A 27533-nucleotide genomic window follows, 5' to 3' on the forward strand; every position below is an offset into this window, starting at 1 on the left:
TGCCTGTCCAAGGTGGGCCGGGAGATGACAGGGGGCAGGGGAGATGCTGTGGCCCAGGATGGTGGGGGAGACAGGGGAGAGGTTGTGAGGCGACGTGGGGGGACTCTGTGACGAGGCTGAGGGTCCATGGAGACTGTTATCCTCTGTAATCCAGTCCAGGTTTCCCTCCAACTCAAGGTGCCCATAGGAGAGTTAGTTTATTGGGATGGTTCTATAGAGAGTTTGGCAGTGTGACAGCCAGGCATAGAATGACTATTTCTCGGTGGAATTCTAAACAAGCACAGTGTTGGGTTTTGAAAACAGCTATGTATCTCATTGACTAACTGTCTTTGTCAGCGAAGGTTAAATCCATCCAAAATGTTATTTTCATTTATTTTTTTTGTATGGTTGTGGCAGATTTGGAAAGGCCCATTATTCATCAGCATTATCTCAGATCTGCCATTCAGACTCCAGTCCTCCACTTGTCCTCCATTTCTGCTGCATGTGAGCACTTTTATATCGCGGGCCCTTGATGTGTACTTCATCTCAAACATTTTGTGTTTCGAGCTAAACTTTCCTTATAACAGTTAAGTGAAATCTTCAACGATGCACTAACCTCCCTTTCTCTCACCAGACGATGTGATGGTGTGAGTCAATCAGAATAGAGATGGGCAGACGGGCAGCTGATCTGACCACTCCCGTGCCAGTACTCGGAGTCCCCGCCCTGGTGGGGGTGCGTGGTTGGAGGACGGCAGGAGGGGAGAGGGCGGAGCCACCACTGTCATTGACGTGGGGTCCCCAGTGCAGCATCGGAGTTCAGACAACCCCAGCAACACGACATAGGCTGACGGACACTCTCTCCCTCCAATCAGACGGCAGGATCACTCTGACGTCCAATGGATACCCTCCAGACGCTAAGGGGGAGGAGCCAACCGGACAGATCGGGGGAGGCCAAGGGAGAGGTGGAATTTCGAAACAGAGGAGCTTAGAGTACAAGGCCAAAAAAGGAGTTACTTTTGAAGGGCTCGACAGCCCAGCTGGTGGGATGTACAGTCGGAGATCCAGCGGGACTTGCTGTTACGCCCGAGCAATCAAGACCAACCCACACCTTTCAGGGGGCGGGGTGACCGCCGCCGCCAAAGGGAGGCGGGACCTTCGCTACACCAATGGCAGCGTGGTGGACTCTGAGGCCATTGGTGGGATTTGTACCGACGACAGTGACGAGGCGGTTTTGGCCTCCTCCAAGGCCCACGATGGGAACCCCGGACTTCCAGCCGGCCCTCCGCCCTTCAGAGCGGCCCACCGCATCTGCAGCCACTGTGGGGGGAGGCAGAGCCTGGTGCTCGGGGTGGTCTCGGGCCCCCTGGGCGCCAGGAAGAAGCTGTCGACTGGGTGCCCTGAGGGAGCTGCAGCCGGGAGCAGAGAGCCCCCTTCGCTCCAGGGCCCCCCTGGCCTCCCCCCTGGCCTCCTCCCTCCACAAACCTCCACGGAGAGGGAGGGGGCTGAGTCTGAGAGAGGGCCCAAACAGAGCCTCTCCCAGCTGGGCTTCTCCGCCAAGCAGAGCCAGCGGACGACCCCCTTCCTCCACGCTGACAGGAACCCCGGCATCCACGTTGAGCCCCCGCCCTCGCATCATCCAGGCGGACCACCCAAACAGACCGACACCCCACATCCCCCACCCCCGCTCTGCTGCCCCCCCAGCAGAGACCCCCTGGCCCCCGCCCTCCCCTCGGCGCCCCCCTTGCCCACCCACCCCACCACCGTCATACACACCAGAACCATCACGGTCACCAAGGCAACCATAGAAACAAGGAGAGGGGACCACGGTCGGCGGAACTCCCGTGTGACCCAGGTGTTCTGGAGCAAACCTCCCAGACCCACGACCCTGGAACTGCCATCCCAGGTATCCATAGCGACGCAACCAAACGCTGCACGCGCGGAGGTGAATGTCGTGTCCCAGATAACTTTACCTCCGAAAGCGTCCTTCATAGGACACAAGGCTGAACCATCTCGACCTGCGAGCACGCATAACACACCTTTACCTCCACAAGACACACACACACGAAACACCCCTCTCTGTCCGGGAAACACACACACACGAAACACCCCTCTCTGTCCTAGAAACACACAACACGCACTTCTGCCCCCTAAACCTGTACACACACAGTACACAACTACACTGGCTCAATCTGTATGCGCACCACGCACAACCACTTTAGCTCAATCAGAACACCTAGCATACACTTCGAAACCTATACACACACCATTCACAGCTACATTAGCTAACTCTGCACAGACACCCTACACAACTGCTCTAGCTAAACCAACACACACAACTGCACTGGCTAGAGTTGCACACACACCACACACAATTGCACTACCTAAACCTGCACACTCACCATTCACAAGTACATTTACTGAGCTGGCCCACAAACCACATCCATCTCTTCACAGTGACCTGGACGACACATGTACACACACGAGCATTACAAACACACCACTCACACAAACCCCTGTCAGTCTGTATTCAGCATCACAACCAGCCACCACAAACCCAGCAAAGACACTACGATTGACTCGACGCGTCAACGCGTCACACACGACTGCGTCCAGCACGACTGTGTCCAGCACGCTGAAAGACATAACCGCTTCCTCTAACTCATCAAGCAAACCTTACACAGCAGCACCCCCTGAACCTGCAGTCTCCACCCCAACAACAGCATCTCCCAAACCTGCCCTCTCAACACCCTCGACGTCAGTCCCGAAAGCTGTGAATACACCTCTAAAAATTGCAACCCTCGACTCAGCAGATCCGGTAAAACTCACATACCTCCGAAAACCCCCTCTCCCTAAATTCGCATCATCAAACGGAACACAGACAAAGAATCCTCGTGATAATAAACTGGATTTATACAGAATCATCCCTTGCCCACAGACCCCCTCGACCACATCACCAACCCACTGCGACCCTGTGATCAGGACACAGGTGCAATGTGACAGAGTCTGCAACCGTTGGAACGCGTCACACGCTTACAATGATCAGGACAAAAGCCACGCAAACACAAAAACTCATCACGCACCAACTCCGTACAAGCCCACTGACAAACCAACGCCCCACATGACCACCCACCACCGGCTTGTCACTGAACCTATCCTGCACGTGAACGCGTATCCAAAACAGCTAACAGTTCCTGTCAGGCAGCGTGACGCTATCACTGAAGCAGACGGGCAGAACGAACCGCATCACGGCTACTCGATTCATTACCAGGTCACCAACTACCCAAAATACACCACCCAAAAAAGACCTCACGATTCAGAGCGGAGTGGTCTCACAGCCGCACAGAGCCAGACAGACAGTGGCACACACCCGCAACCCAAAACGGCGCACGTGACACATCCAGATCTAGAGTGCATGGCCAGGAGCGAGTCATCCATGCGTGCTTACGCCCTGGCTCGACCCTGCCCACACACGCAGGCACACGACAACAACAACAGCGAGCCTGCACCTTCAGCGCCGGCGCGGACCGTCCCCGCTGCCCTCAGCGCGTCGCGGGCTAACACGACCGAGCACGCCAACAGCGCCGTCTCCCCATCCCCGAGCCGCCCGTCCTCGCCCCCCGCGCCGCCCCTGCACCCCGGCCCGCCGTCCCCGCTCTCCACAGCCCCTCTGTCAAACACCATCACCGTGCCTCCGCTGAACACAGCCACGTGCAACCCCCTGCTCCCTCCCTCCCGCACGCACTCACGCCCCACCTCCTTCGCCCTCCCCCATCCCAGGGAGGCCCACCGACGGCTGGGGGCGGTGCTGCAGGTCCCCTGTCTGGAGGACCCCAGATTGGCTCACTGCCACCCGGACAGTGCCCCCCTCCTGCTGCCCCCCTCCCCAGGGTTCGGCCGGCCCGCTGGCCTCGTGCAGCGGCTGCACAGCGTGGAGGCCAGCCTGGAGGCTAACCAGGACAGGATCACTACCCTGCTCAACATCATCAACGACCTGGAGATGAGCCACGCTCTCAGCAAGGGGTGAGGCGCGAGGGGAAGGGGAGGAGGGGGGAGGGAGTGGGGAAGGGAAGGGGAGAGGAGAGAGAAAGGGCGAGTAGGAGGGAGAAGGAGGAGGGAGAGGGAGAGGGGGAGAGGGGGAGAGGGGGAGGGTGAGGGCTAAAGAGGAGCAGGTGACTTGAGGAGGTAATTGAACAAAAGAGTTTTTGGAAAGTGACACGGCTGAGAATGTTCAAGGAAGGATTCAGAGTGAGAACGCGTGAGACGGCTCCAGGGTTCTAATTCACGTGTGTTCCTTGTTACAGACGCCGTTCCTTCAGAACCGGCCAGGACCTTAAGGCCTGTTTCACCTGTCAGAAGACTGCCTGCATTGTCTACAGGTGAGAACCAGCGAGGAGAACTGGAGAGATCGGGCGCACTCTCCTGTTTGCCCGTATATTCAATGAAATATGTTATGATTAGCACTATATTATACAGTTGTTCAAGACCAGTTTATCTCCCTCCCTCCCTCCCTCCCTCCCTCCCTCCCTCCCTCCCTCCCTCCCTCTCTCTCTCTCTCTCTGTCTCTCTCTCTCTGTCTCTCCCTCCCTCCCTCCCTCCCTCCCTCCCTCCCTCCCTCTCTCTCTCTCTCTCTCTCTCTCTCTCTCTCTCTCTCTCTCTCTCTCTCTGTCTCTCCCTCCCTCCCTCCCTCCCTCCCTTCCTTCCTCCCTCCCTCCCTCCCTCCCTCCCTCCCTCCCTCCCTCCCTCCCTCCCTCCCTCCCTCCCTCCCTCCCTCCCTCCCTTTCCCTCCCTCCCTCCCTCCCTCCCTCTCTCTCTCTCTCTCTCTCTCTCTCTCTCTCTCTCTCTCTCTCTCTCTCTCTCTCTCTCTCTGTCTCTCCCTCCCTCCCTCCCTCTCTCTCTCTCTCTCTCTCTCTCTCTCTCTCTCTCTCTCTCTCTCTCTCTCTCTCCAGTGTGGAGTATGACTTCAGGCAGCAGGAGAGGGCTTTCATGGATGTTCTGAATCCTCCGAGAGCGGTGGGTGAAGCTCCTCCAAGCCTCCCCTCCCTGCCCCACAACACCGCCCTGCTCACCGAGAACCTCATCAAAACCATGTCCAGGTCAAAGGTCAAAAGCAGGAAGTTGTGCAAAACCCTCCTTCGATGGCTACCCAGGAAAATCCAGCGAACTTAGGCCTCCCAGCCTACCCCCTCTCCAGATCATGTGGTTCACCAGTTTATTATCAGAGCTGACATCACCAATAAGCAAGAAGCTTTGACACTCCTTCACTTCCTGTCAACCCGATGGGCTCTAAAGGTGATACTTCCTGTTTGACTGTCGTCCACTTCCTGTCCGCTCAGGTCTCGGCATGCTCAACAGGAACTGCACAGAGTGACTGACTGTAAGACACTTTCCTAGTTGACTGTATCATAAGAAGGACTCTCCTTTCCCTCTTTCCGTCTCTGTTTAGCATATTTAATATTACCCATCATCCTTTCTCTTTGAGGAAATACAACAGCACTTTTGTTTTCTCTATAAACAAGTGAATCATATACTGAAAGATGGTATCCATGTCTAGTCATAACATGAACACAATTGTCCAGCAGCTTGCAAAAGTATTCACTGCGTACTGGAAGCTAGATAGGAGACTTTGTCGTTTCGGCGATGTCCTGTTTATGGGTGGTTAAAGTGGCTCGCAATACAGGAGGGCATGATTCGGACATTAGAAGCACTTGACTACAGATCAAGAGGTCGCAGGTAAAAATGTTCCCTTGAGCTGTACGTAGCTTGGGATAAAAGCGTCCGCTAAATGAATACTTTACTATAATAACGGTTCAGGTGAAGTGTGCCAAACTCCCAGAGTTGTCCCCGCACAAGCGTCACCCAGGGTCTGTGTATCAACCAGATTTTATAAAACGAAATAAACCAAAGTGCAAACTGTCCACCAAAGCTTTTCATGTGTCCAAAGTTCATCTTAATATGGATTATGGTCAAGGTTTGATCTCAATGTGTGCTGCACAGCTCTGGGGAGGTTTTATCCAAACGTTTTTCCAAAATGGCAACTCCAACAGCTACTTCTGTGCCATTGTAGTAATGTGTGTATGAGTGTGTGTGTTTGTGCTTGTGTGTGTGTAAACAGAGGCTGGCGCGTACACAGTCCTCAAAAACAGACTAGACATATGGACCAGTACTCCTTAAACTTGGAGAACATCATTCTCCATACCTCAACACACCCAGCCCTGTCCTCCATACCTCTACACACCCAGCCCTGTTCTCCATACCTCAACACACCCAGCCCTGTCCTCCATACCTCAACACACCCTGCCCTGTCCTCCATACCTCAACACACCCTGCCCTGTCCTCCATACCTCTACACACCCAGCCCTGTCCTCCATACCTCAACACACCCAGCCCTGTTCTCCATACCTTAACACACCCAGTCCTGTCTACCCTGACACCCAGTCCTGTCTACCCTGACTCAGTCGGACAGCCAGGCCCAGACAGCCGGCCCTGGAAGTGGGGAAACTTTCCCTGCGTGGTTCCCAGAGGGGAGGAGACTCGTGCGGAAGGTCTCCAAATCCCCAAACAATCTGAAGCCTAACAGGCTTTTTAAAAAGGCTTTTGAGTTAAACAATGACATGACGGAAGGCTGCACTCAAGCATAAAAAAATCCTACAATGAGTTTGTCCATGGGCGAAGATACACACACACGCACACGCACACACAGACATGCTCACGTGCAAGCACAAACACACACACACTGACACACCCTTGCCCACACACCCCCACACAAACTCACCCACACACGCATCCTGAATTACCACATTACCACAGTGAAACAGAGGTAGCCATGGGAGCTGATTTAGCTGTTGTTTTTGTAGCTAGAAGGCTAAGGGAAACATTCTACTTTGGAAAAGTTTGGATGAGATCAACAGATTAAAAGACAAACATCTAGTTTGAGTTGGGAACCAATTCTCTGCCCTGAACAACTCTACACTCACAGTCTGGATGTGCTGTTCTCATATTCATATTTTGTACACAACTTCTTCTGGCCTCAGATAACTTTGATAGGCCCAGAACAAGATCATATCTACTCTTCAGACGAGCCTTACTGTCCATAACCACGCTGTGTGTGTGTGTGTGTGTGTGTGTGTGTGTGTGTGTGTGTGTGTGTGTGTGTGAAGGACAGACAGAAGGAGATGTACCATAAGGGTCTATCTATCATCAGTGCTTTTATAAGTGGATTCAGCGAAGTAATCTTTCCTAAGACAGAAGAGAGGAGGAGAGAAGACTGAGTTCCACTTAGCCAGATGCCCGCTAACCTCCTCTGGGTTCAGACCGGCTTCAGAGAAATATGTTTTGAAAGAAACTTTCCACTTAGATTGTAACGAACGTAATTCTACGGGAAGGGGACGGAGAACAGCCAGAACAGAAACAAGGCCAAGGCTTTCAGAAATAACTCCAGACTGTACCGTTTCCCTGCTTAAAGCTCATTACCGCCTTACTGCCCTGGAACGGAAGAAGCTTGTGCAGGGGAATGGCGTGCAGTGGCTCAAAATAATGATGGACAGAACAGATGTTAAGGATGTGTAAACAGGATGTGTAAACAGATGTCAAGGATGTGTAAACAGGATGTGTAAACAGATGTCAAGGATGTGTAAACAGGATGTGTAAACAGATGTTAAGGATGTGTAAACAGGATGTGTAAACAGATGTTAAGGATGTGTAAACAGGATGTGTAAACAGATGTTAAGGATGTGTAAACAGGATGTGTAAACAGATGTTAAGGATGTGTAAACAGGATGTGTAAACAGATGTTAAGGATGTGTAAACAGGATGTGTAAACAGATGTTAATGATGTGTAAACAGATGTTAAGGATGTGTAAACAGGATGTGTAAACAGATGTTAAGGATGTGTAAACAGGATGTGACATCTCTCCTGTTAGCCTTTGCATTGGAGTTTGGTACATGTGCTGGTGTGTCCCATCCAGCTCAAATGTATTCTTTTTTCCCCCCTCACACTTGTTAAATCACTGTTACTGTAAGGTATGCGATTGGGAAAGGGTATATTTCATGCTTGTATGGTCCCCCACCCATTACACCAAACCCCCCGGTATGTGAAATCTGAGGCATATCTCAGAAGTCGTTCTGCTCGGATGTCCTCGCCGCCCTCCACCCTCCCCCCTCCCCGCTTCTCCTCTGCCCTGTCCCTATCTAAAGCTCCCATCCGTGACCTATAAACATAACAGACTCTTCCTCTCACCACCCCCCCCCCCCTAAAAATGGAAACAGCTCTGCCGGTTCGACTCATCTGAAGGAGGACTAACAACTCTGTTTGACGTGGAGACACACTGGCGGTTCTCCCTGGGGAAAAATGGGGGCTGGGGTGGGCCGAGGGGGGCTAGTCTCCCTCCCCCTTCCTCCCCCCTGCTCTCCCAGCCCCCTCATCCTCCCTCAGTCCATCCCATCCAACCCCCCACCCCCCTTCCATGCCCCCTCTCCTCCCAGACGCCCACTCTCTTCCCCCTCCCCCCTCCCCCCTCCCCCCTCCCCCCTCCCCCTCCCCCCTCCCCCTCCCCCCTCCCCCCTCATCCCCTCCCCCTCCCCCCTCCCCCCTCCCCCCTCCCCCCTCATCCCCTCCCCTCTCCCCCCTCCCCCCTCCCCCCTCCCCCTCCCCCCTCATCCCCTCCCCCCTCCCCCCTCCCCCTCATCCCCTCCCCCCTCCCCCCTCCCCCCTCCCCCCTCCCCCCTCATCCCCTCCCCCCTCCCCCCTCCCCCCTCCCCCCTCCCCCCTCCCCCCTCATCCCCTCCCCCTCCCCCCTCCCCCCTCCCCCCTCCCCCTCCCCCCTCGCCCACTCTCTTCCCCCTCCCCCCTCCCCCCTCCCCCCTCCCCCCTCCCCCCTCCCCCCTCCCCCCTCATCCCCTCCCCCCTCCCCCCTCCCCCCTCCCCCCTCCCCCCTCCCCCTCATCCCCTCCCCCCTCCCCCCTCCCCCCTCCCCCCTCCCCCCTCCCCCGGATCGGTACTCTCCGGGGGGCTCACACAAGCTTCAGTCCACCCAGATGCGATCTCTGCACGCCGCGCGACGACGACAATGAGTAGTGACAGAGCACAGCGGAGGAGGAGCAGGAGGAGGAGGGAGAAGAGAAGGAGGAAAAAAAAAAAGAAGGAAAATCGTTAAGCTGGCACGGAAAAATGCAGCGCTGGTAGGGGGTGCAGGGCAGCACATGGCGTGGGCATCATCTGCAGGGTCCAGAGGGGTCACCCCAGCCCTCAAGGCGGGGGGTAGACACCCCCCCCCCCCTCGGTAGGGCCATCTGAGCTCAACAACAAAACAACGCACCAGATAACAACACAGCAGACATCACACCACACAGCCACACATCAGTTAGCCACACATCAGTCAGCAATGCACAGTCTTTAGCAATGAGGTGAAGGGTGTGCTCGAGATTGAGTCAGGGAGGCAGACAGGTAGACGGACAGAGAAACAGACAGGTAGACAGGCAGACAGACAGATAGACAGGTAGAGCGACACAGCGAGCTGTATGCATGACCTCCCTGAGTGTCTCCCAGCTTGTTAGCAGGGCGTCGTGTGTGGGGATGACAGACAGACAGAGACAGGATCGTGTCGCCCAGAGACACTTCCAATCTCTGCTAATGAGCCCAGAGGAGTTGTAGAGGCAGAATGATAATATCCACTGACATGCGACATGACATCCTGAGTCTACACACGCTAACCTTACACACATGAACTGCAAACATAGAGAGACACGCTGGAGGAAGTGATCTCACAGCAGAGAACCCCATAACACAAAGTTCTAAGGTCACACACCTCACAATGTGACATGAATCCCAGATTATTATAAACTCAGATTACCATGTCACAGTTCATATTTTTTATGTTTAATATGTAGACTTGGCATGCAAATTTGCCTTTTTTACGTAATTGCCCAAAATGTGTTTTGGCACACACACAAACACACAAACACACACACGCCAATATAACACGTTCCCTAACTGCGTACCTATTAACTCATCCTCCCTTCCCCCTTCGTTTCAATAGTAGCAACAGGGGACTTCACAACTGAGTGTCATACATCATCTCAGATCAGCTGGAAGAACTGCAGTAACACCCCCTCTCTCTCTCTAGCTATCTCTCTCTCTCAGTTTCTCTCTCTCTCTCTCTCTCTCTCTCTCTCTCTGTCTCTCACTCTATGTCTCTCCCTCGCTCCCCCTTAGCTTTCCCTGTGTGTGTATTTTCACAGCTTGCCTCTGTAAATAGAAATGTGCTCAACGTTTGGATTGTAAGATGTAGTTTTACAGAAGACCTGAAGAGGGCAGCAGGCAGTGAGCTTTAAGATGCATGACTTCCGGTGCAGCTCCGTCACGCATTTAAAGGGACACACCCACGTGTCTTGAAGTGACCTCCACACACTGTTAAATGTGTAATTACATCCTGGAACACTTGTATGCCTGTTTGTTTGTGCGCTAGTCCATGTTTTTTTTAATTAAAGTACTTCTGTCTACACTGATATTTTAACCTTTGAGTCAATGATGCATTTTGACGCACTGTTCATTGATAAGGACAAAGCTATCAGTGGCGCTACCATCTGTGCCTTTATATCTTTCCCACCATCTAACACAGCTCAATACAGACTGTGTGTACGTTACCACTACCTGTGACAAAAAGGACTGACTAACAGGGTGAAATAATAAACACAAGCAAACAATGTAAAGTTTAGATACCATAGACTTTGGTAGAAATAATCAGTTGGTTATCAAGTTACGGAAACCTGTTATACAAAGGCTGATGGATTCCTTATCAATTACATTTGAAATATCTCGCTCTGCCTCGATAATATCGCTTTATGTGGATCATAGCAGTGCCTTATTGTTTTGTTATTTTGTTGGTTTGATCACAGAAAAGCGCACTGTGCAAAGTTAACGGACAGTTTCCCGACTGCATTTCGATGTTTGAAGTTACATTGGCCTGGATCGCTGAACATCCCTGTCGTCTGACGCTAGCATTCAGAGTGAACCCCTCTCTATCCTACTATGTCTTACTCTCCCCATTTTCACTATTTTATTTCTCTCTCTTTCCTCGTCCTCTCTCTCTCTTTCTCCCTCCCTCTTTCCCTCTCCCTCTCTCTCTCTCTCTCTCTCTCTCTCTCTCTCTCTCTCTCTCTCTCTCTCCCTCCCTCCCTCTCTCTCTCTCTCTCTCTCTCTCTCTCTCTCTCTCTCTCTCTCTCTCTCTCTCTCTCTCTCTCTCTCTCTCTCTCTCTCTCCCTCCCTCTTTCCCTCTCTCTCTCTCTCTCTCTCTCCCTCCCTCTTTCCCTCTGTCTGTCTGTCTCTCTCTCACTCTCTTTCTCTATATCATTCTCTCTCCTTCTCTCTCTCTCTCTCTCTCTCTCTCTCTCTCTCTCTCTCTCCCTCTCTATCCCTCTGCCCTATTTCTCTCTCTCTCCCTCAAAGCACCTTCTAGGTCCACTAGTGACCTCAAGGATACACGAACGGTAAATACACCAATAGAGAGGCCAGCAGCTTTCAGCCACGACCTCCAGCCTCCCCTGCCCAGGGTTTATCAAGCCCAGCACATCTCGATTTCCGTAAACAGAGCTTTCGTGGTTCTCATGATTGCACTTGATCTGCATCTATATGATATACTGTCTGACGATGATTCCCTCTGGGATGGAAAGTACTACCAAATATGGCTGTCAGTTGATAAGATGTCCAGTTCCCATCAAACACACCAAATCACACACAGCAAAAGGTCAAGGTTTCACTGTGTTGTGTGTACATGTGAGTGTGTGTGCGTGTGGTTGTGTAGATGGGTGTGAATGGAGTAAGGTCATTAGGTAGGCATGATGAATTTTCTAAATCAAAATAATGCAATTGGCTGGTTTGACAGGATGGAAGGAAATGATAGTTGGCAGAAGGAGGAAGGGGTCAATACAAGTATAAAAGAGAGAGGGAGAGAGAAAGAGAGAGCGAAAGAGAGCGAGAGAGAGAGAGAGAGAGAGAGAGAGGTGGAGGGGAGATGGAGAGAGGGAGAGGAGAGAAAGACAGGAAGGGAGGGAGAGAGTGAGTGAGAAAATAAATACAGAGCGAACCAGAGGTGAGTTGTTGACCAAGAGGGAGGGAACAAGCGTGGTGGAGAAACAGGGAGAGAAAGCAATCTTCATACCTCTCTGAAGGTTTGGTGTAAGAAGTGTTGTCACTGAGGTAAGACGCTCTGTTGTTATGAAATGCTAGGGATTATGGTTTTAAATTATTATGGACTATCAGTATCATGGATTATAACTCGTATGGTTTGTAACTAATATCGATAACTATTATCATGTACAACTATGCCTGGAACAGCAAATGTGCAGTTAAACAAACATTAAAACTCTTGTGAAACAAGAGTTTGTATTTTGGAGTTTGTACCTAGTGTGTACCTATTGTTTAGTAGTTTGTAATTATTTTGTAGTTTGTACAAACCTATTGTTTGTTGTACAAACCTTTGAATGTATTCTATCGAAACTAGTCAGTAAATTAGCATGTGTTTATAGTATGTGAATAATGAATGCTTGAATGTAGATTTCTGAAGATTTGGCGTTCTGAGGAGCGCTACAGCTACTTTCAATCACTAACTTAAAAGACTTCTGAATGTCAAGATCAGATAGACAGTGGGCAATGTTTCAAAATTCCACGAAAGAAAGGTTCTGTGTTTCCTGGTAATTCATTTTAGTATTCTTGTACAATCTACACATTAACATCAATTCTGCTGAAAAGTCTATGAAAATAGTTAGTTTTGAGTTGTGTTTTGACAGCAGTTTCTCTGGGGCTTAGAGCAAGGACAGATTAGGTAAGGTAGAAGGTGAGGTACAGATCTCATGATTTATATATTGTCTGTGTGGATAGTGCAGTAGACTTGTGGTAAGTTTTGTTTATCCCAAGGCTATTAGGACTGGGCTTCAGTCAGGCATCACTATGCACGTGTCTGTCTGTCTCTCTTCAAGTATCTCTCTCTCTCTCTTTCTCTCTCTCTCTCTCTCTCTCTCTCTCTCTCTCTCTCTCTCTCTCTCTCTCTCTCTCTCTCTCTCTCTCTCTCTCTCTCTCTCTCTCTCTCTCTCTCTCTCTCTCTCTCTCTCTCTCTCTCATAAAGATTTCCATCTATCTTTATCTTTTTGGGCCAGTTCATGTCTATCGTCCAAATGGCAGTAAATGTCAACGTTGGCTTGTGTACTTCTGGGTGGCATTTACCTGTCTCGGCGACCTTACAATGCGTAGACAGTATTTGGAAATCAATGAAATATGATATTGAGACGATGGTGGAGACTATGGTTTAGAGTATACAGTTTGTGCGTGTATGATACATAAATAGATACATAGATATACTTTATTGATCCCTCAAAGGGAAATTGTTATGTCATAGCAGCATGGACAGGGATACAAGTTCTAAATATAATTTAAATCAGTGGTTCCCAAACCCGGTCCTCGGGACCCCCTGTCCTGCATGTTTTTTATGTTTCCCTGCTCCAACACACCTGATTCAAATGAATGGTCGTTAAAAGGCTTCTGCAGAGCTGAATAACGACCCATTCAGTTGAATCAGGTGTGTTGGAGCAGGGAAACATCTAAAACACGCAGGACAGGGGGTCCCGAGGACCGGGTTTGGGAACCACTGATTTAAAAGATGCACATTCTATACGATAGATAAGATACGGAGGCCGCATGTCTGGACGGTAGCCCAGCTCTGCCTCCCCTGGTCTGGCCACGACCCCTCTGAGCCCGGCCTGTTTGGGACGCAGCTGGGTAGATGATTTCCTCATGGTTGACCCACCCACATCCGTACGGTTGGAACGAGATTCAGTTAGAGTCGGGTGAAGCGTGGGGATTGGCTAAATCATTTTCAAACTGAAATAGTCAGTCTTTAACCATTCATGTTGGACCGAATGTCCCAGGTCTGGTGGTTGGAGATGTTGTTGTTTCTCGTGTGTACCCTTCTCTGGGCAGCCAATACATTACGGACGCTGTTTGTTCCTGATTGCCACCGACCCCCAGTAATTTGGTTTGGTCTCTAATGGCACAGTTCATCCTCATCATCAGCCAGCCTCTGTACCCATGTGTGTGTGCCTGTGTGTGTACCTGTGTGTGTACCAGTGTTCATGTGCCAATGTCATCAATCTCAATGAGTATAAGAGTGCGTGGACCACAACAAGGATCAGCTGTCAGGAATGATAACACTTTACCTCGGAACTCTACAGTCGGCGAATTTTTGAGTTATTTTAGATTTTTTATCCATGTATACGTGTACATAAAAAGATGCAGACCTTTTTATCTCATGCACAGCTTTCGTGTGATGGTGTAAAAGTCTGTGAGCTCAGGTGCCCACATCGACACAACTGAACTCAGCTAAAGTCTGAATACCACATTGTGAGTAACAGTCTGGTGACCTTCCGGAAACTTCTCAAGGGCTCTGAGGCAGACCCATTCATTAACATTCTCACATTCTTTCCATTTAAAACAGTGACCAAAGTACAATGACACGGACTATGCAGATGACTCCTTTGGTTGGTATTTCAAAGCAGTGGTGCGGCCCATGTAGAACGTGTTAGAGGCTGTTTGATTGAAGGGATGGGTGTTTCTTGATGTGTTACATGGATGGGTATGGCACTTTGGAAGAGCCTTTTGACAACAGATCAAGAGTGAGTCTCTTCGGATAAGAGCGTCCACTAAATAAACACATAATTATTACTGTATAAGTTTGTGTCGTTTGGGTCACAAAATGTTTTTTTTTTTTAAGGTGGATTGGTCGACAGTTTTACAAAGGTGTGCCAGTGTGAACTATGCGAGTTGTAGGTACAATTAATCTTGTTTTTTTCTATTCACTCAGGCGGGCTTTCATGTTACAGGACATCTGTTGTGAAGTGAGGGACAAGAAATGGAGGAAGAACATCAGATCTCAGATCCATCGTCATGCCAACCAGACTGATATCACAAACTTGAAGGACTCTTGAAGTCTGACAAATTCAGAAGGGAGTCTGTCCTCTGATTGCGCAGGAGCACCAGGAAGTACTAGTAATCTCATTACCACTGCTCCACCACGAAGGAAAGGGATTGGTCAAAACCTTGTCCTGAGGCTCCGCCCACCAGTCGACCTCACACCATTGGGGGCGGGACAACATGATCTCCCAGGTTCTCCGTTGGCTGGTGCTGGTGTCCTTCATCCTGCTGACCATTAGCGGGAACATGCTTGTGTGTCTGGCAGTGGCTTTCAGCAAACGCCTCCATCGCGTCACCAACTGCTTCGTGGTGTCGCTAGCGGTGACCGACCTGCTCCTGGGAATACTGGTGCTGCCCCTGTCTGCCACCCTGGAGCTGCGTGACAACCACTGGCCCCTGGGGGGCGCTCTGTGCAACATCTACGTGTCCCTGGACGTGATGCTCTGCACGGCCTCCATCCTCACCCTGCTGGCCATCAGCGTGGACCGCTACCTGGCTATCTCCAGCCCGCTGCACTACCCCAGCAGGGTCACGGGCGCCCGCGCCGCCCTGGCCATCGCCACCATCTGGGCCATGTCGCTGGTCGTGTCCTTCCTGGCCATCCACCTGGGCTGGAACACAGCCGACTTCAGCGTGCAGCACCTGGGCCGGGGCGGGGGGGAGGAGGAGGGGGAGGGGGGGGAGGAGGAGGTGGCCGCCTGCCGCTTTGAGTGGAACAACAACTACGTGATCTTGGATGCCTTTGGCACCTTCTACCTCCCGCTGCTGATCATGTGCGGGGTGTACCTCTGCATATTCAGGGTGGCCCGCGAACAGGTCTGTGTTTTATTTAATAAGATTGATCTTATATATATATATATATACATATATATATATATATATATATACATATTCATATATATACATTACAAAACACCATATATAAGTCTCTTATGCTAACAATCCCATATTGTCATATTTTTTGCTCAAGAGAACGCACTGTTTTATGTACGTATGTAATGTTGCGTGACATCCCAGCCCGGTTTTTGGCACGTTTTCATCCAAGCGTCCCTCTCAGAATGACGTGAGGTCTGGGTGAGACGTCCCCATCTGCTCCTCCCGTGTCTCTCTGACCCGCGCTGCCCTCTTCTTTCAGGTGCGCCGCATCCGCGCCTCCACCCCCTCCTTCGCCCGCAAGCACCCGGTAACGGTCGCCACGCGGGAGCACAAGGCCACGGCGACCCTGGCGGTCGTTCTGGGCGCCTTCGTCATCTGCTGGTTCCCCTACTTCACCTTCTACCTGGTGATGGGCTTGAGGGCGGAGAGGAACCCTCCAGCCATGGCCCACTCCGTGGTGCTGTGGTTGGCTTACTTCAACTCGGCCCTCAACCCCATCCTGTACCCCTCCCTCAACAGGGACTTCCGCAAGGCCTACGGGGAGCTGCTGCGTTGCAGGGGGCCGCGCTGCCGCAGGGGGCCTGCCGGCCTCCGTCTGTCCCCGCAGAACGGAGCTGCCGTCAGCGGAGGGGAGAGGAACGAGCTGTCCAAGGACAGCCAGGCGCAGGGAAGGGACCTCATGCTGCAGGAAAATAGCAACAAGACGACATAGCTGGACTCCTGAGGCCTCCTCGCACTGGAACTGAACCCCCCGGTTATACTCTGGCTGAGTGGTTAGAGTATTTGACTGCAGATCAAGAGCTCGCGGGTTAAAATCCCCCGGGGCGCCATACGGCCTTTTGGATAAAAGTATCTACTGAATAAATAATTGACACACATATACATGATTGTAATCCATAGCTTCAACAGACCAGTTATTACACTGTCTAATGAAAACAGTTTGGAAGGAAGTCATCCTTTGGATGAGTTATCTATCACCTTCCATTTGACTCGAGTTCAGACAACACTGTAGGGACAAAGAGAGGAGAAGAGTCAATATTAACCAGCTGGTCGGCTTATCCTCCGGACTGATCATTTCCCTGGCTAACCTGACGGGACAGACTGTTAAACGTTTCCCAGGAGATCCCTCGTCAACACAGGGCTCACAGACAATAACAGTGAATGGGTGACTACCGTGACGTCTGAGTTGGGTTCAGTGGATGCAAGTGTGTGTGTGTGTGTGTGAGTACCTGTGTGTGTGTGTGTGTTTTTTTGTGTGCCTTTGTGTGTCCAGACCGGAGAGGCCCAGTCAGAGATAATCTGGAAGGCATCCAGAATCTTAGCAGACCTGGATACAAGCACTTGGAAGGCTAACCCTAACCATAACCCGTTCAGGGAAACTGATTCCATACCGGACACCTGATCTACCTTCCAAAACGTATCCCATGTGGGAGTAAGCCAGTATGTTCCAGAGAGCTCTCTCACAAATTAAAAATTACTCCAGTGTGACTTGGTTGAGTCAGTGTTTGACTGTATCTAACCTACGTATCTGATTGTGTCTCATTGTGTTTGTGTTACCCGTACAGGCCTTTGTGTTTCCCTGTTTCATATTGATGCCACCTGTGTAGATTGTGGCATATCTGCTACCCATTGTGGCTTAATTTGCTTGTTTTGAAAAAGACTGTGACCACGTTGGTTTCCCAGAACCTCAGCATAAACACAGCATCTGAATGAAACTAAGTCAGCAGTCCTCCAGACAGATAATAACAAGTGTTCCTGCCCTCTTGTGACCAAAAGTATTAAAACGCACAGTCGGTTTTGAAACAAAACCATTACCTTTATTGTGGAAATTGTTGTCTATTTGTGCATGTCATCTTTTAACAGCAGGATTAGCGGCAGGATGCCAATTATTGATGAATGATTGGAGGAGAACGATTTAACGCTATAGAATATATACCTTCCATGTCTTGGACTGGTTACCAACACATCCTGGAGGCACATCCATTTAACAATGAATCTTAGTCAACAGTGAAATAATGTGTTTGTATATAATAGTTTCATTCTATATTGTTGTAATTTTTGACAACAATATCCCTTCAAAACACAATGATTTGCAAAAAGACAGAAAAATGAATCATTAAGAGAAACTAATATACATATAATCACATATTTCAGTCTGAAAGGCAAGGTCAGAAAGGCTGCCAAATAAAAAAAAATCCCCATTAAGTCATACATGTTATCTAAGTTACAGTTTAACATTCTGTAAGATTGCACTAGTCATTCCTTCCACAAAATCCGCTGATTTACTGTAAATATCCATCTCTTTATAAACAACCCACACACCCAAAAGGCACATGGATATGTAAAACATATTAAGACCAGCAACTGCTACAGATCTAATTCACTTGAATGTGATCAGAAACTCTGGATAAGCCTGGACATCGTTGAAGATCACAAACATTGTTGGGTTAGAGACGTTATCTGTGACGCTGTCGTAAAGGTCTGTCTTGCCTTTGGCAGGAGGAACAATCAGCCCTGCATTTCCCAGTGTGTGATCTCCCACCAGGACCAGGGCCAGGTACATGCGCTTGTGCCCCTGAGCATCAGGTTGCGCGTACCTGTTTGCTGAGTAGGTGGGGTCCACAGCAAAGTAAGAGCCATTGCCAAACATAGCACCTGTGAAGAAGATCATTTTGTGGAGTTTAAATACTTTTCAGATTGATGTAATACGCCCATCTTCCCCTCGCCTTTAGACTTTGAGCCCCCATTTCCTCAAGTCTGTATGATACATGTAAAACACAATGAAAGAAAATGGAGCCTGAAGCCATCGATATAGTTGTTAGACCCTTTTCCCCTTATACATCAGTCCTTATCAGTGGGTGAAAGCATGCTCTGAAGTAGATACTCTTAGAAGCACGAGAAGACGCTCTTTCAAATGTCCTCACCATGTTGTCCCGCATAGCTGCGATTAAATCCGTTGTCATTAATCTGACCGATGGAGTTGGAACTGGTGCCGTGGAATAGCTGTTTCTCATTGTTGGTGTGTTTGTTCTTGTCCTCCAGGTGTTTCTTCCTTATCTGGTAGCTCTTCCACAGGGATCCATTCTGGACTCTTTCAATCTGCCAAAACAATGGAAGAAAGCGTATCTGTTGAGATGCAAGTCGGTTCAGTGCCGATTAGATGATCTGACAGTGTTTCGATTCACAAAACTTTATAGACGTACTTGGATGATGGCGGAGGCCAACCCTGTTTTCCTGAATTCCTTCTCCACACGGATGTACTCCCGAGATCCAGGAGTTAAAGTGACCATCTTTACGAGGGAACCCTTCATGTCTTCCCAATGAGCTGGCAGACACACAGAACCATCATCTGAAAAGAAAGTAAGTTACAGTAAAACAATTAGAAATGGGTTATTTACAACCATCCCATTTGAGTCCTAGTAGGGTTGAAATAGACTAACATGACCCACCTTTCAGATTTTTTCTATACAGCTCAATTTCACTCTGACGTCTTCCGGTATGTGTTGCTTTCTTGCGAACCACGTCGGCATCGTGGTCCACATTGTGGATCTTGATTCTGATGGAGCGTTTATGTTCTAAGGCCTCTTCCAGGTCACAGTTGGTGAAGATGTCAAAGGGTTCCATCCTTCCCTTCACCTTGTCTTGGTACTGCCACTGAACCAGATTGCTCAGGAGTATGGCCTTCTGTTTGTGACTCTCAGCCTTCTCCACCCTTTCAATCATTTCTCTGATCTTCTTGAGTGCAGTGAGGACATCTCGGGTCAAACCCTCCAGACGGATGACAGAGTCTGAGCCCTTCTTCTCCAGGCGGATGCTGACAGAAAGCTCTTTCTGCAGGGCCTGCAACTCCTCCAAGTCCTTCTGGCTGAGCTGCTGGATGTGCTGACTCTTGACATCCTCCTTAGACTGCTCCTTCACGATCAGGTCTTCAATCCGAGCCTTGGCTGCACTGACAGACCTGTGGTTGTCTGCACACAGCTGGAACACTACGGGGTCAAACTCTCCCTGCTGTAGGACAAAGTTCCTGCTCTCAGAGCTCTCCTCGCTAGGACCCATGAAAAAGGATGTGACTGAATCTGTAGTGTTGGGGCAAAAGGGAAAAACAAACGTGAATGCCACAAAGTGTGATCCCAACTTCAAGAAGTCTACAATCATAGTTGTCTATCTATCAGGTTCATACTCTGAGACCTTTCACTTTGGTTAAAAAGCTCTTCTCCTCCACTTCCTCCCCCTGTCTCTTCTGCATGCTCTTGTGGAATTCAGTCAACATGTTGGGCTGGAATATCAGAATCTTCACGATCTTAACCACACTGGTGTTCTTCTTCCTCACAAAGTTCACCACCGCGTCGATCATGGCGTCCGCAACTGCAGAGGGGCTGACCCCGCCCAGGCCTGAGGAACACATGGTGATGCACAGTCAGACAAACAGGAAGGGAGACAGACAGATGGACGGAGATAATTGATCCTCCACCGTGACAGATCATATTGGACAACTGAGAGTGTAGGATCAAGTGAGATCAAGGAATGGTGGGGGGACATACGTGTTTGAGAACACAAAGGCAGAAAGATGGAAAAGAAGATAGAGAGGAAGGGTGTTTGAGGATGTGGCGGATTAAACCTTTAAGCACACCCACGAATATCATCAGGAACAAGAGTAAAGAGTTCAACAAAGCACAAGACCAGACCTTAGGCCCCTGTGTAGTGGATCCTAGCAAGTGAACCCCAGAGGAATGCAGCAAACCTGTAACTATTGTGAACAGACTAGTGTGCTACAGTACCTGTTCCAAGGGCGGGGAAAGCCACCGAGGTGAGCTTGTGCTTCTCACAGGTCTTAAGGACTTCATACACAATGTCCTTGATCTTGCTGGGGTCATTGAGGCCCATGATGTGGATAATGTGTTTACAAGGGAGGAGTCCCGCTGATGTCATAATCATTAAGCATGGCTGGAACTGAGGAGATTTGACTGTGGAGAAACAGAAAGAATACTTTGTCGAAGGCAAAAGATACAATGTGCCTACACAGTAAACCCAATAACTTCACACAGAACTTTTGTGGAAACAGATAACATAAAATTATTGAAGTTAATAATAATCTATTAAATCTATTAAATTATTGTATTTTCTTAAGCAATAAGATTACTTAAATAGTTTAATCAGTTTCCACAAACATCTGGTAAACCAGAGTATAAATATTCATTGACTGAGTATAATTAAGCACAAACAAAATGGATACTCACCGATCTGTGCACATTCCTGTTCCACCTGTAATCCAGCTGCATCTAAAATCGCCTTTGACACACCTGAAAAACAGAGAAGACAACCAATTGTGCGTTGTTATTTTGTTAACAACATCGTGAACAGATCAATCACACCAACAACATAACTGCCTGTATCCAACCAACAGACATACTGTACATGAAGCCTCACCTGATTTGAGATTGAAGTCCTTGTTGGAGGAGTTAATGATTACATCACTGCTCTCTTTGGTGATGTCTCCTGATGACACTTCAAAGGTCAGGTGACCCATCTGCATCCGGTACACGCCCAGAGAGGCTGATGACACCTGTCCAAAGAAAGCTGCGGAGACGAGAGATGAGAGGCTAAATGGGTGAGATATTCAAAAGGAATAAACAAGTTAAAAAATTTGAAAAGAAAAAAAGAATTTCAATCCAGTTTACCAGGAGACTGATTTGATTTGTGATGGGAAGGGTTGGAGTGATGTGATTGGCCAGATGAATGGGTTTCTATTCGACTTCCCTGAGCCTGGCCTTGGAATTCTCTGCTAAAGCACTAATAAAGAGGGTGTCAATTGTTCATTATTAAAAGACACATACCTAATCAAAACTCACCATTACATTAATTCAATTGATGAATTCTGAAGGAAATTCCAGAACCCAGTGGAAAATTTTAAAACAATTTAAAAAAACACATTTTTCTAACTCACATCCACAGCTTGGGTGTCGGTATGATGGACCACAAAGGCCACCTCTCGCAGGTACTCTGGGTTTGTAGTCCTGCTGAAGGTGTGGACCTCCTGCAGCATGAGGCTGGACACCAGAGACCTGGGGAAGCTCATGTTACCCGTGCCGATAGCAGGAAATGACAGGGACCTTAGTTTCAACATCTCAGCCTCCTTTAGGCAAAACCTTATGATGGTCCTGAGTGCCTGAAATGACATGACATGCGGTTAATGTCACACCCCAATGACGTCAAAATATGAAAAGGGTTGAAAAAGATAGCTTCCAACTCTGTTCACAACCACTAGTCTCAATCATTGTTTATTAACCTCTTCTGCTTGGCCAGCCCCATGGTCCCATGGTGGACAGACTGCATGGAACACCCGCCTGCATCGCAAGTTGAAGCCATGAGTAACCAGGACCTTCCCATAGGTCAACCTGCCACTGCCCGCCTCATCTCTGGCTGCTGATTGGAGCTGGGGCCCAGCGGCTTGAAGAATGGCGTTGGAGACGGCGCCTGTTCCAAGGTCCGCGTTCTCAGCAATGGTGTTGACGATGATGTCAGTCTGGTGAGGTACAAACAAAAGGTTAGGAGGATGACATCTTGCTTCGAAACTAAAAAAAATGTGTCCATTATACCCGTCAGTCACCACGCATAGTCAAATATTATACTAGCAAAAATATGTGTGCTACTTTAATCGTTATTAAGTACAGTCTGCCATGCCATGAAGAGGCAGGCACGAGGAGCTATACTCACATGTTGCTCTTGGATGTTCCCCTTCCTGAGAACGATCTTCATTCCTTCTTGAGTACGTTTGGACTGCAGGAAGTCCCCTGTGTCTTCCCTCTCGAACTGCCTGTCTTGGCCTTGATACCCAGAAGAGCCTGCAGCCTCTCTGCCTTCATTGTAGCCTCCTCTACCTCGCTCTCCTCTGCCTCGGTCTCCTCTGCCTCCTTGTTCCCAGTCCCCACCACCCCATGATGACCGTCCTCTGCCTCCTCTGCCTCCTTGTTCCCAGTCCCCACCACCCCATGATGACCGTCCTCTGCCTCCTCTTCCTCCTTGTTCCCAGTCCCCACCACCCCATGATGACTGTCCTCTGAATCCACGATGTCGGTGTCCTCGTTGTCCTCTTCCTCTGTATCCAGTCCCCCGTTGAGCACTCTGTTTTGACAGGTTCATCCTCGGGTTCCGGTCACTAAAGACACTCTGGATTGCGTTCGCCATGGCCGTCACTCTTTTCGCATCGTTGTCAACCAGGTGGATCTCAGCCAGAGAGCCCTTGTTTCTTTCGGTATCACAGAACTCCCGCACGGCGTTGGCGATGGTGTCGCTGCAGATGTCCAGAGGAAAACCAAATATTCCAGAGCTTACGGCCGGGACAGCCACCGACGAGCAGCCAATCCTCTCCGCCTCTTTGAGGCTCTGTGTCACAGCCTTCTTCAAACGGCACACGGCTGTCCAGCGGTCGGAGTCTGTGAAGCGCGGGCCAACTGCATGGATCACGTATTTACAGGGCAGGTTTCCCGCATCTGTCACCACGGCATCGCCTGGACTCAGCTGTCCGTACTTGCTAATGTGATCATCGCTGAGCTTCTGGAGCTGTGGTCCGGACGCACGGAGCAGAGCTAAAGCCAGACCACCGATGTGTTTCAGATCCTCATTGGCCGCATTGACCACAGCGTCCGCTCTGAACCTGCAAATGTCAGCCATCGTCACGGACACGAGGACCCCGCTAGCTGTCCGGACTTCACAGCAAGATGAGGCTCCCAAGCCTTCCTCTACATATTCACCCTCCTCCTCCTCCTCGTCATCCAGCATGTAATTCTCCTGTAACAGCACCACACAGCTGTATTCCCTTATCACGGTGGGTAAGAACATACTGCCCTGCTCTAAAAAGTACTTCTTAGCTCCAGGTTTCATGATTTTCAGCTCATCGGTGCACAGATCTGCTGCAATACTCCGAAAGGCTTTCATGACTTCCTTGACATAGAGTCGGGCTCCAGAGATGAAGATTCTAGGTCTTCTAGGATCAAAGTGAACTTTGACCTCATCAGGTTTGGCAAAACGTTTCCAATCCTGTGATTTGTTGTTCTCAATGAATTTAGCCACAGCACAAGACTTAACACGGACAGAGTCTTTAACCCGCGAGTACTTCTCAACAAAGTCCTCCAAACTGCTACTGACTTCTTTTACTGGCTCAAGGATACCAGACACCGTGATTCCAGTGCCTCTCTCTAGATTGATCACCACAGTTTTTTTCTTGGATGTGTTGCAGGAGTCAAGTAGTTGATTGTTCAGTGTCTTCCACTCGGGCATTTTCAAAACCCCCTCGTCCTCAATGTTGATGTGGTGCTGAGACAGCACCCCTTTCAGCCTCTTCTCAGCCCCGGCCAGGGCTCCTTCGGAGCTGCCGGTCAGATGAATCCCTCTACCCTCGATGTGGTACACAGCAATGATGCCCCGCGAGGTGAACAAGTCCTGTGACATCTCCATGGAGTCCACAGACTTCAGGAAGTCCACAAGAACAGGGTCCACATCCAGTTGTTTCTTCTTCATCTCAAGCTCTCTCTCCACGATCCACAACCGCACCTTGACCACCTCTGCAGCCAGACCTGAGAGAACCAGCTTCTTGGTGATGTCAACGTAGGAGAAATGCATCTCAGCAGATATGGCTGCTACTGCCTTCTTAATTCCCATTTGCTGCAGGATGTTGAACTTGGCAGGAGGCATATCTATTTCCTCTGTTATACCATCCGACTGCCTCTCGATCTTGCTCAAGGCTTTCACCATGATGTTCTCCACCGGATGCTTTAGATGTCGCAAGTCTTCCTCCAGTCCTGCTACGATTAGAGTCCCTCTTGAGATATCGGGGATTAGGACGGCATTCTGTTTCACCACAGAACGGATTTCTGTCTCCGCTGCTTTCCAAGCTGGTGCGTTTGTTGTGCACTCGAAGGCGGAATATCGGGCGAGGATGTTACAGAAGGCATCAGAGGTGTTGTCTTTCCATTGGTCGAGCTGTTGAGCTGTTAGGCCTCGCTGTCTGATTAGGGATGGTAGAGGACTCAGTCTGGCCTCTGGAGACTCCATGTTTACCTGACAGAAGTGGGTCCTCATCTGGTCGTCGATAACAGAAATTAATTCCTGCTCACGAAGAAACTTCCACACGGCAGGGTGCACGCCCTTTGTGAAGGCGTCGGGCGTCTTCCACAAAGGCCTGTCCTTACCGTACAGGGCGGTGTCTAGGGACTTGTAGTATGGATACACATCGACTTTGACACTGCTGATGACATTATCTCTCTTCAGAATTTTTTCTGCTCCTGAAATAGACAGAGGTTTGGTTGTTTTGTTTTTTACAGCAAATTACAATTGACAAGACATAGGACTTGTATAGGATTTAGCCCAGTGAATCTGCATCACTCAGCAAGGTTTTACCTTTCGACTCCTCAAATGTCACAATGGCCACATGTTCTTCTGGGATGAGGGTGCAGTCCTTCACTTGGCTCCCCCACTTCTCAAAGTAAAGCTCCAGCATCTCTGTGTTACAGAGGGCAGGGGTGAGGTTCTCCACTCTGACACACTGGACCATCTCCAGAGGCCGGACGGTCAGACTGTGCTGCCGGAACTTCTTATGAGTCTTGCTTTCATCCAGAAACTTGTCAACATCTGTAAAGGAATACAAAACAACAATTTGAAAAGATTTACTTTGCTAAAGTTGGACAATAAGGCTTGTTGGCCATTCAGTGTGCTGCCAGCCAACCTAATGCTGTTTGACGCAGTGACGTACCGTTGGGATTCCTGAAGGTCACCACTGCAATTTTTATGTCAGAGATGAGCTCCAGATCAAAGTGGTCTTCATCCAGGTGACAGACAGTTTCCACTATCATTCCCAGTACTTCTTTTGACATGTTGTCTGGAATTCCCTGGAGGACCACAGCAGTGCTCTGGGGAATCCCCTCTTCACCCACAGTACCAGGCCCAGCACCAGGCCCAGCACCAGGCCCAGGCCCAGGCCCAGCACCAGGCCCAGCACCAGGCCCAGCACCAGGCCCAGGCCCAGGCCCAGCACCAGGCCCAGCACCAGGCCCAGCACCAGGCCCAGGCCCAGGCCCAGGCCCAGGCCCAGGCCCAGGCCCAGGCCCAGGCCCAGGCCCAGGCCCAGGCCCAGGCCCAAGCCCAGCTCCAGTTCCAGACATGCTTTCCAAGTCTGGAGGGTCCACCGACACATCTGGTTGAACAATATTCAATTTTGTTTAGATTAACACAAAGTTTAAGAGTAAATGTTTTAATTAGCAAGGACAAAAGTATACACTCTGAGTTAAAATTATGATACACTCAGGACTGGAAGAAAGACTATTCATCACAGAACTTGTATTACCTGATTTTCCATTATTTCCTTGATTAATCTGAGACAGGAAAAAAAATACATTTGGATTTTAGTAATTCATAAATGGCACAGGTGCAGTCTATTTTTCAGTGGTATAAAAGTTTAGGGTATGTTAGGCGAGATTATCTTTCAAGCAAACCAATTGCGGGAAAGGCATGTACAGTGTCAGTGCGGTTTTATGACTGGGACCTGCTCACCGATTCCGTATATGTATCTTTCGGGTTTCCGTCCGACAATGAAACGCGCAGCTGCACCGTCTCCTTGTCTATGGTAATCTCGTGATTTCTTTTTTCAAGGACGCTATTCCTTACTGTAACAACAACACGTAATGTTTAGCTACGCAGGGAGCACGTCCACGTAACCAATAAGAAATGAACGGTAGCCTATTCGTCTATCATAGTCATGGGTTAGTCATGTTGTCCGGTAGGCTTAAATAAATGAAGGTGAAGGTAATAAAATCGAGGATGGCTTTCTTACCATCTTCCGATTGGAAAAAAACTGTCGCTATGTTGGTTTTCAGATCATCGTATTGTATGATGCAGTCTCCTCCACACGACTTCTTTTTACTTTGAAAATAAATTTGGAGCTTGTTCTTTACCCCAGCAGAGACAGCAGTTTTCCAACTTCCCTCTACCGTCAGGGGAAAAAGATGTCCAGCCATTCTTTCACCTCGCAGAAAGACTGAGAAACTCAAGCGTCGTCTTTTGTTGTCCATGAAGTTGTGAATATGTATTTTCAGTTTCGTTTCAGGTTGTTATGACGAGGAAAGGGTTTGCCACGCTATGATGTCGGCAAGCCTACAGGCTAATAGTTGACCTTTGTACACTGGATATGCGGTCGACATATTATTACTCCTTTATAAACAAACTTCAGTTTAGGCACCTTTCGTAAAAGAATGATCTTTAGTTTTTGGTTATTTTACTGTGGAAAGGATTTGAGATGTTGACACGATTAAGCAACTATATGTTATTTCCAAGAGCAATACATTTGAATTTAAAGTAATTTCATTTCAAAGACTGTTGTTATAAATCCAACAGAATTGTAAAACAACATGATTTCCTGCTGGGTTAAAACTAAGATTTTTTATATCAACCAGCAGATGGCAATATAGACTGTAACAGAACCTAACGAGACCGAGAACAAATAGAAACCTTTCACAAATAAACAGGCAAGAACGGTATTTTGGTTCAAAACCAGGGGCCCTCTTGCTGTGAGGCGACAGTGCTAACCACTAAGCCACAGTGCTGCCCGTATTATCTCAGTTAGTGCATTGTGACCAAAAGAACACAGAAAATAACACACATGATCACACGACAGACCTTTAGCATGTTATATCAGGTGAAGAAACGGCCTGATATAATGTGTATCTTC

The 27533-nt window shown here is 49.2% G+C and overlaps 3 protein-coding genes across 3 annotated transcripts; 2 read left to right on the forward strand and 1 right to left on the reverse strand.

Moving 5' to 3' along the window:
- The first annotated feature begins 396 nt into the window (after positions 1-396).
- On the forward strand, positions 397-5881 carry LOC146287797 (uncharacterized). The gene is made up of 6 exons (XM_084698724.1): positions 397-483; positions 614-1371; positions 1756-1882; positions 2915-3999; positions 4281-4355; positions 4926-5881. Exons 2-6 carry the CDS (start codon positions 647-649, stop codon positions 5143-5145), a joined length of 2232 nt encoding a protein of 743 aa, XP_084554850.1. The 5' UTR covers positions 397-483; positions 614-646; the 3' UTR covers positions 5146-5881.
- A 9237-nt stretch (positions 5882-15118) lies between these two features.
- hrh2b (histamine receptor H2b) lies at positions 15119-16526 on the forward strand. The gene is made up of 2 exons (XM_084698574.1): positions 15119-15754; positions 16074-16526. The coding sequence occupies exons 1-2, from the start codon at positions 15119-15121 to the stop codon at positions 16524-16526; spliced, it is 1089 nt and encodes a 362-aa protein (XP_084554700.1).
- Positions 16527-17609: 1083 nt separating this feature from the next.
- LOC146287799 (protein mono-ADP-ribosyltransferase PARP14) lies at positions 17610-26869 on the reverse strand. Its single transcript, XM_084698594.1, has 17 exons — positions 26640-26869; positions 26360-26472; positions 26154-26181; positions 25563-26003; positions 25211-25441; positions 22529-25095; positions 22101-22337; positions 21759-21980; positions 21493-21604; positions 21242-21391; positions 21052-21114; positions 20593-20778; positions 20003-20206; positions 19264-19890; positions 19018-19163; positions 18739-18913; positions 17610-18469 (listed from the first exon to the last, which is right to left on the reverse strand). The coding sequence occupies exons 1-17, from the start codon at positions 26821-26823 to the stop codon at positions 18195-18197; spliced, it is 5961 nt and encodes a 1986-aa protein (XP_084554720.1). The 5' UTR covers positions 26824-26869; the 3' UTR covers positions 17610-18194.
- Positions 26870-27533: the final 664 nt, after the last annotated feature.

The sequence above is a fragment of the Hypomesus nipponensis genome, chromosome 5 (assembly GCF_054491055.1).
Source record: "Hypomesus nipponensis isolate SF chromosome 5, ASM5449105v1, whole genome shotgun sequence".
Lineage (NCBI taxonomy): Eukaryota > Metazoa > Chordata > Actinopteri > Osmeriformes > Osmeridae > Hypomesus > Hypomesus nipponensis.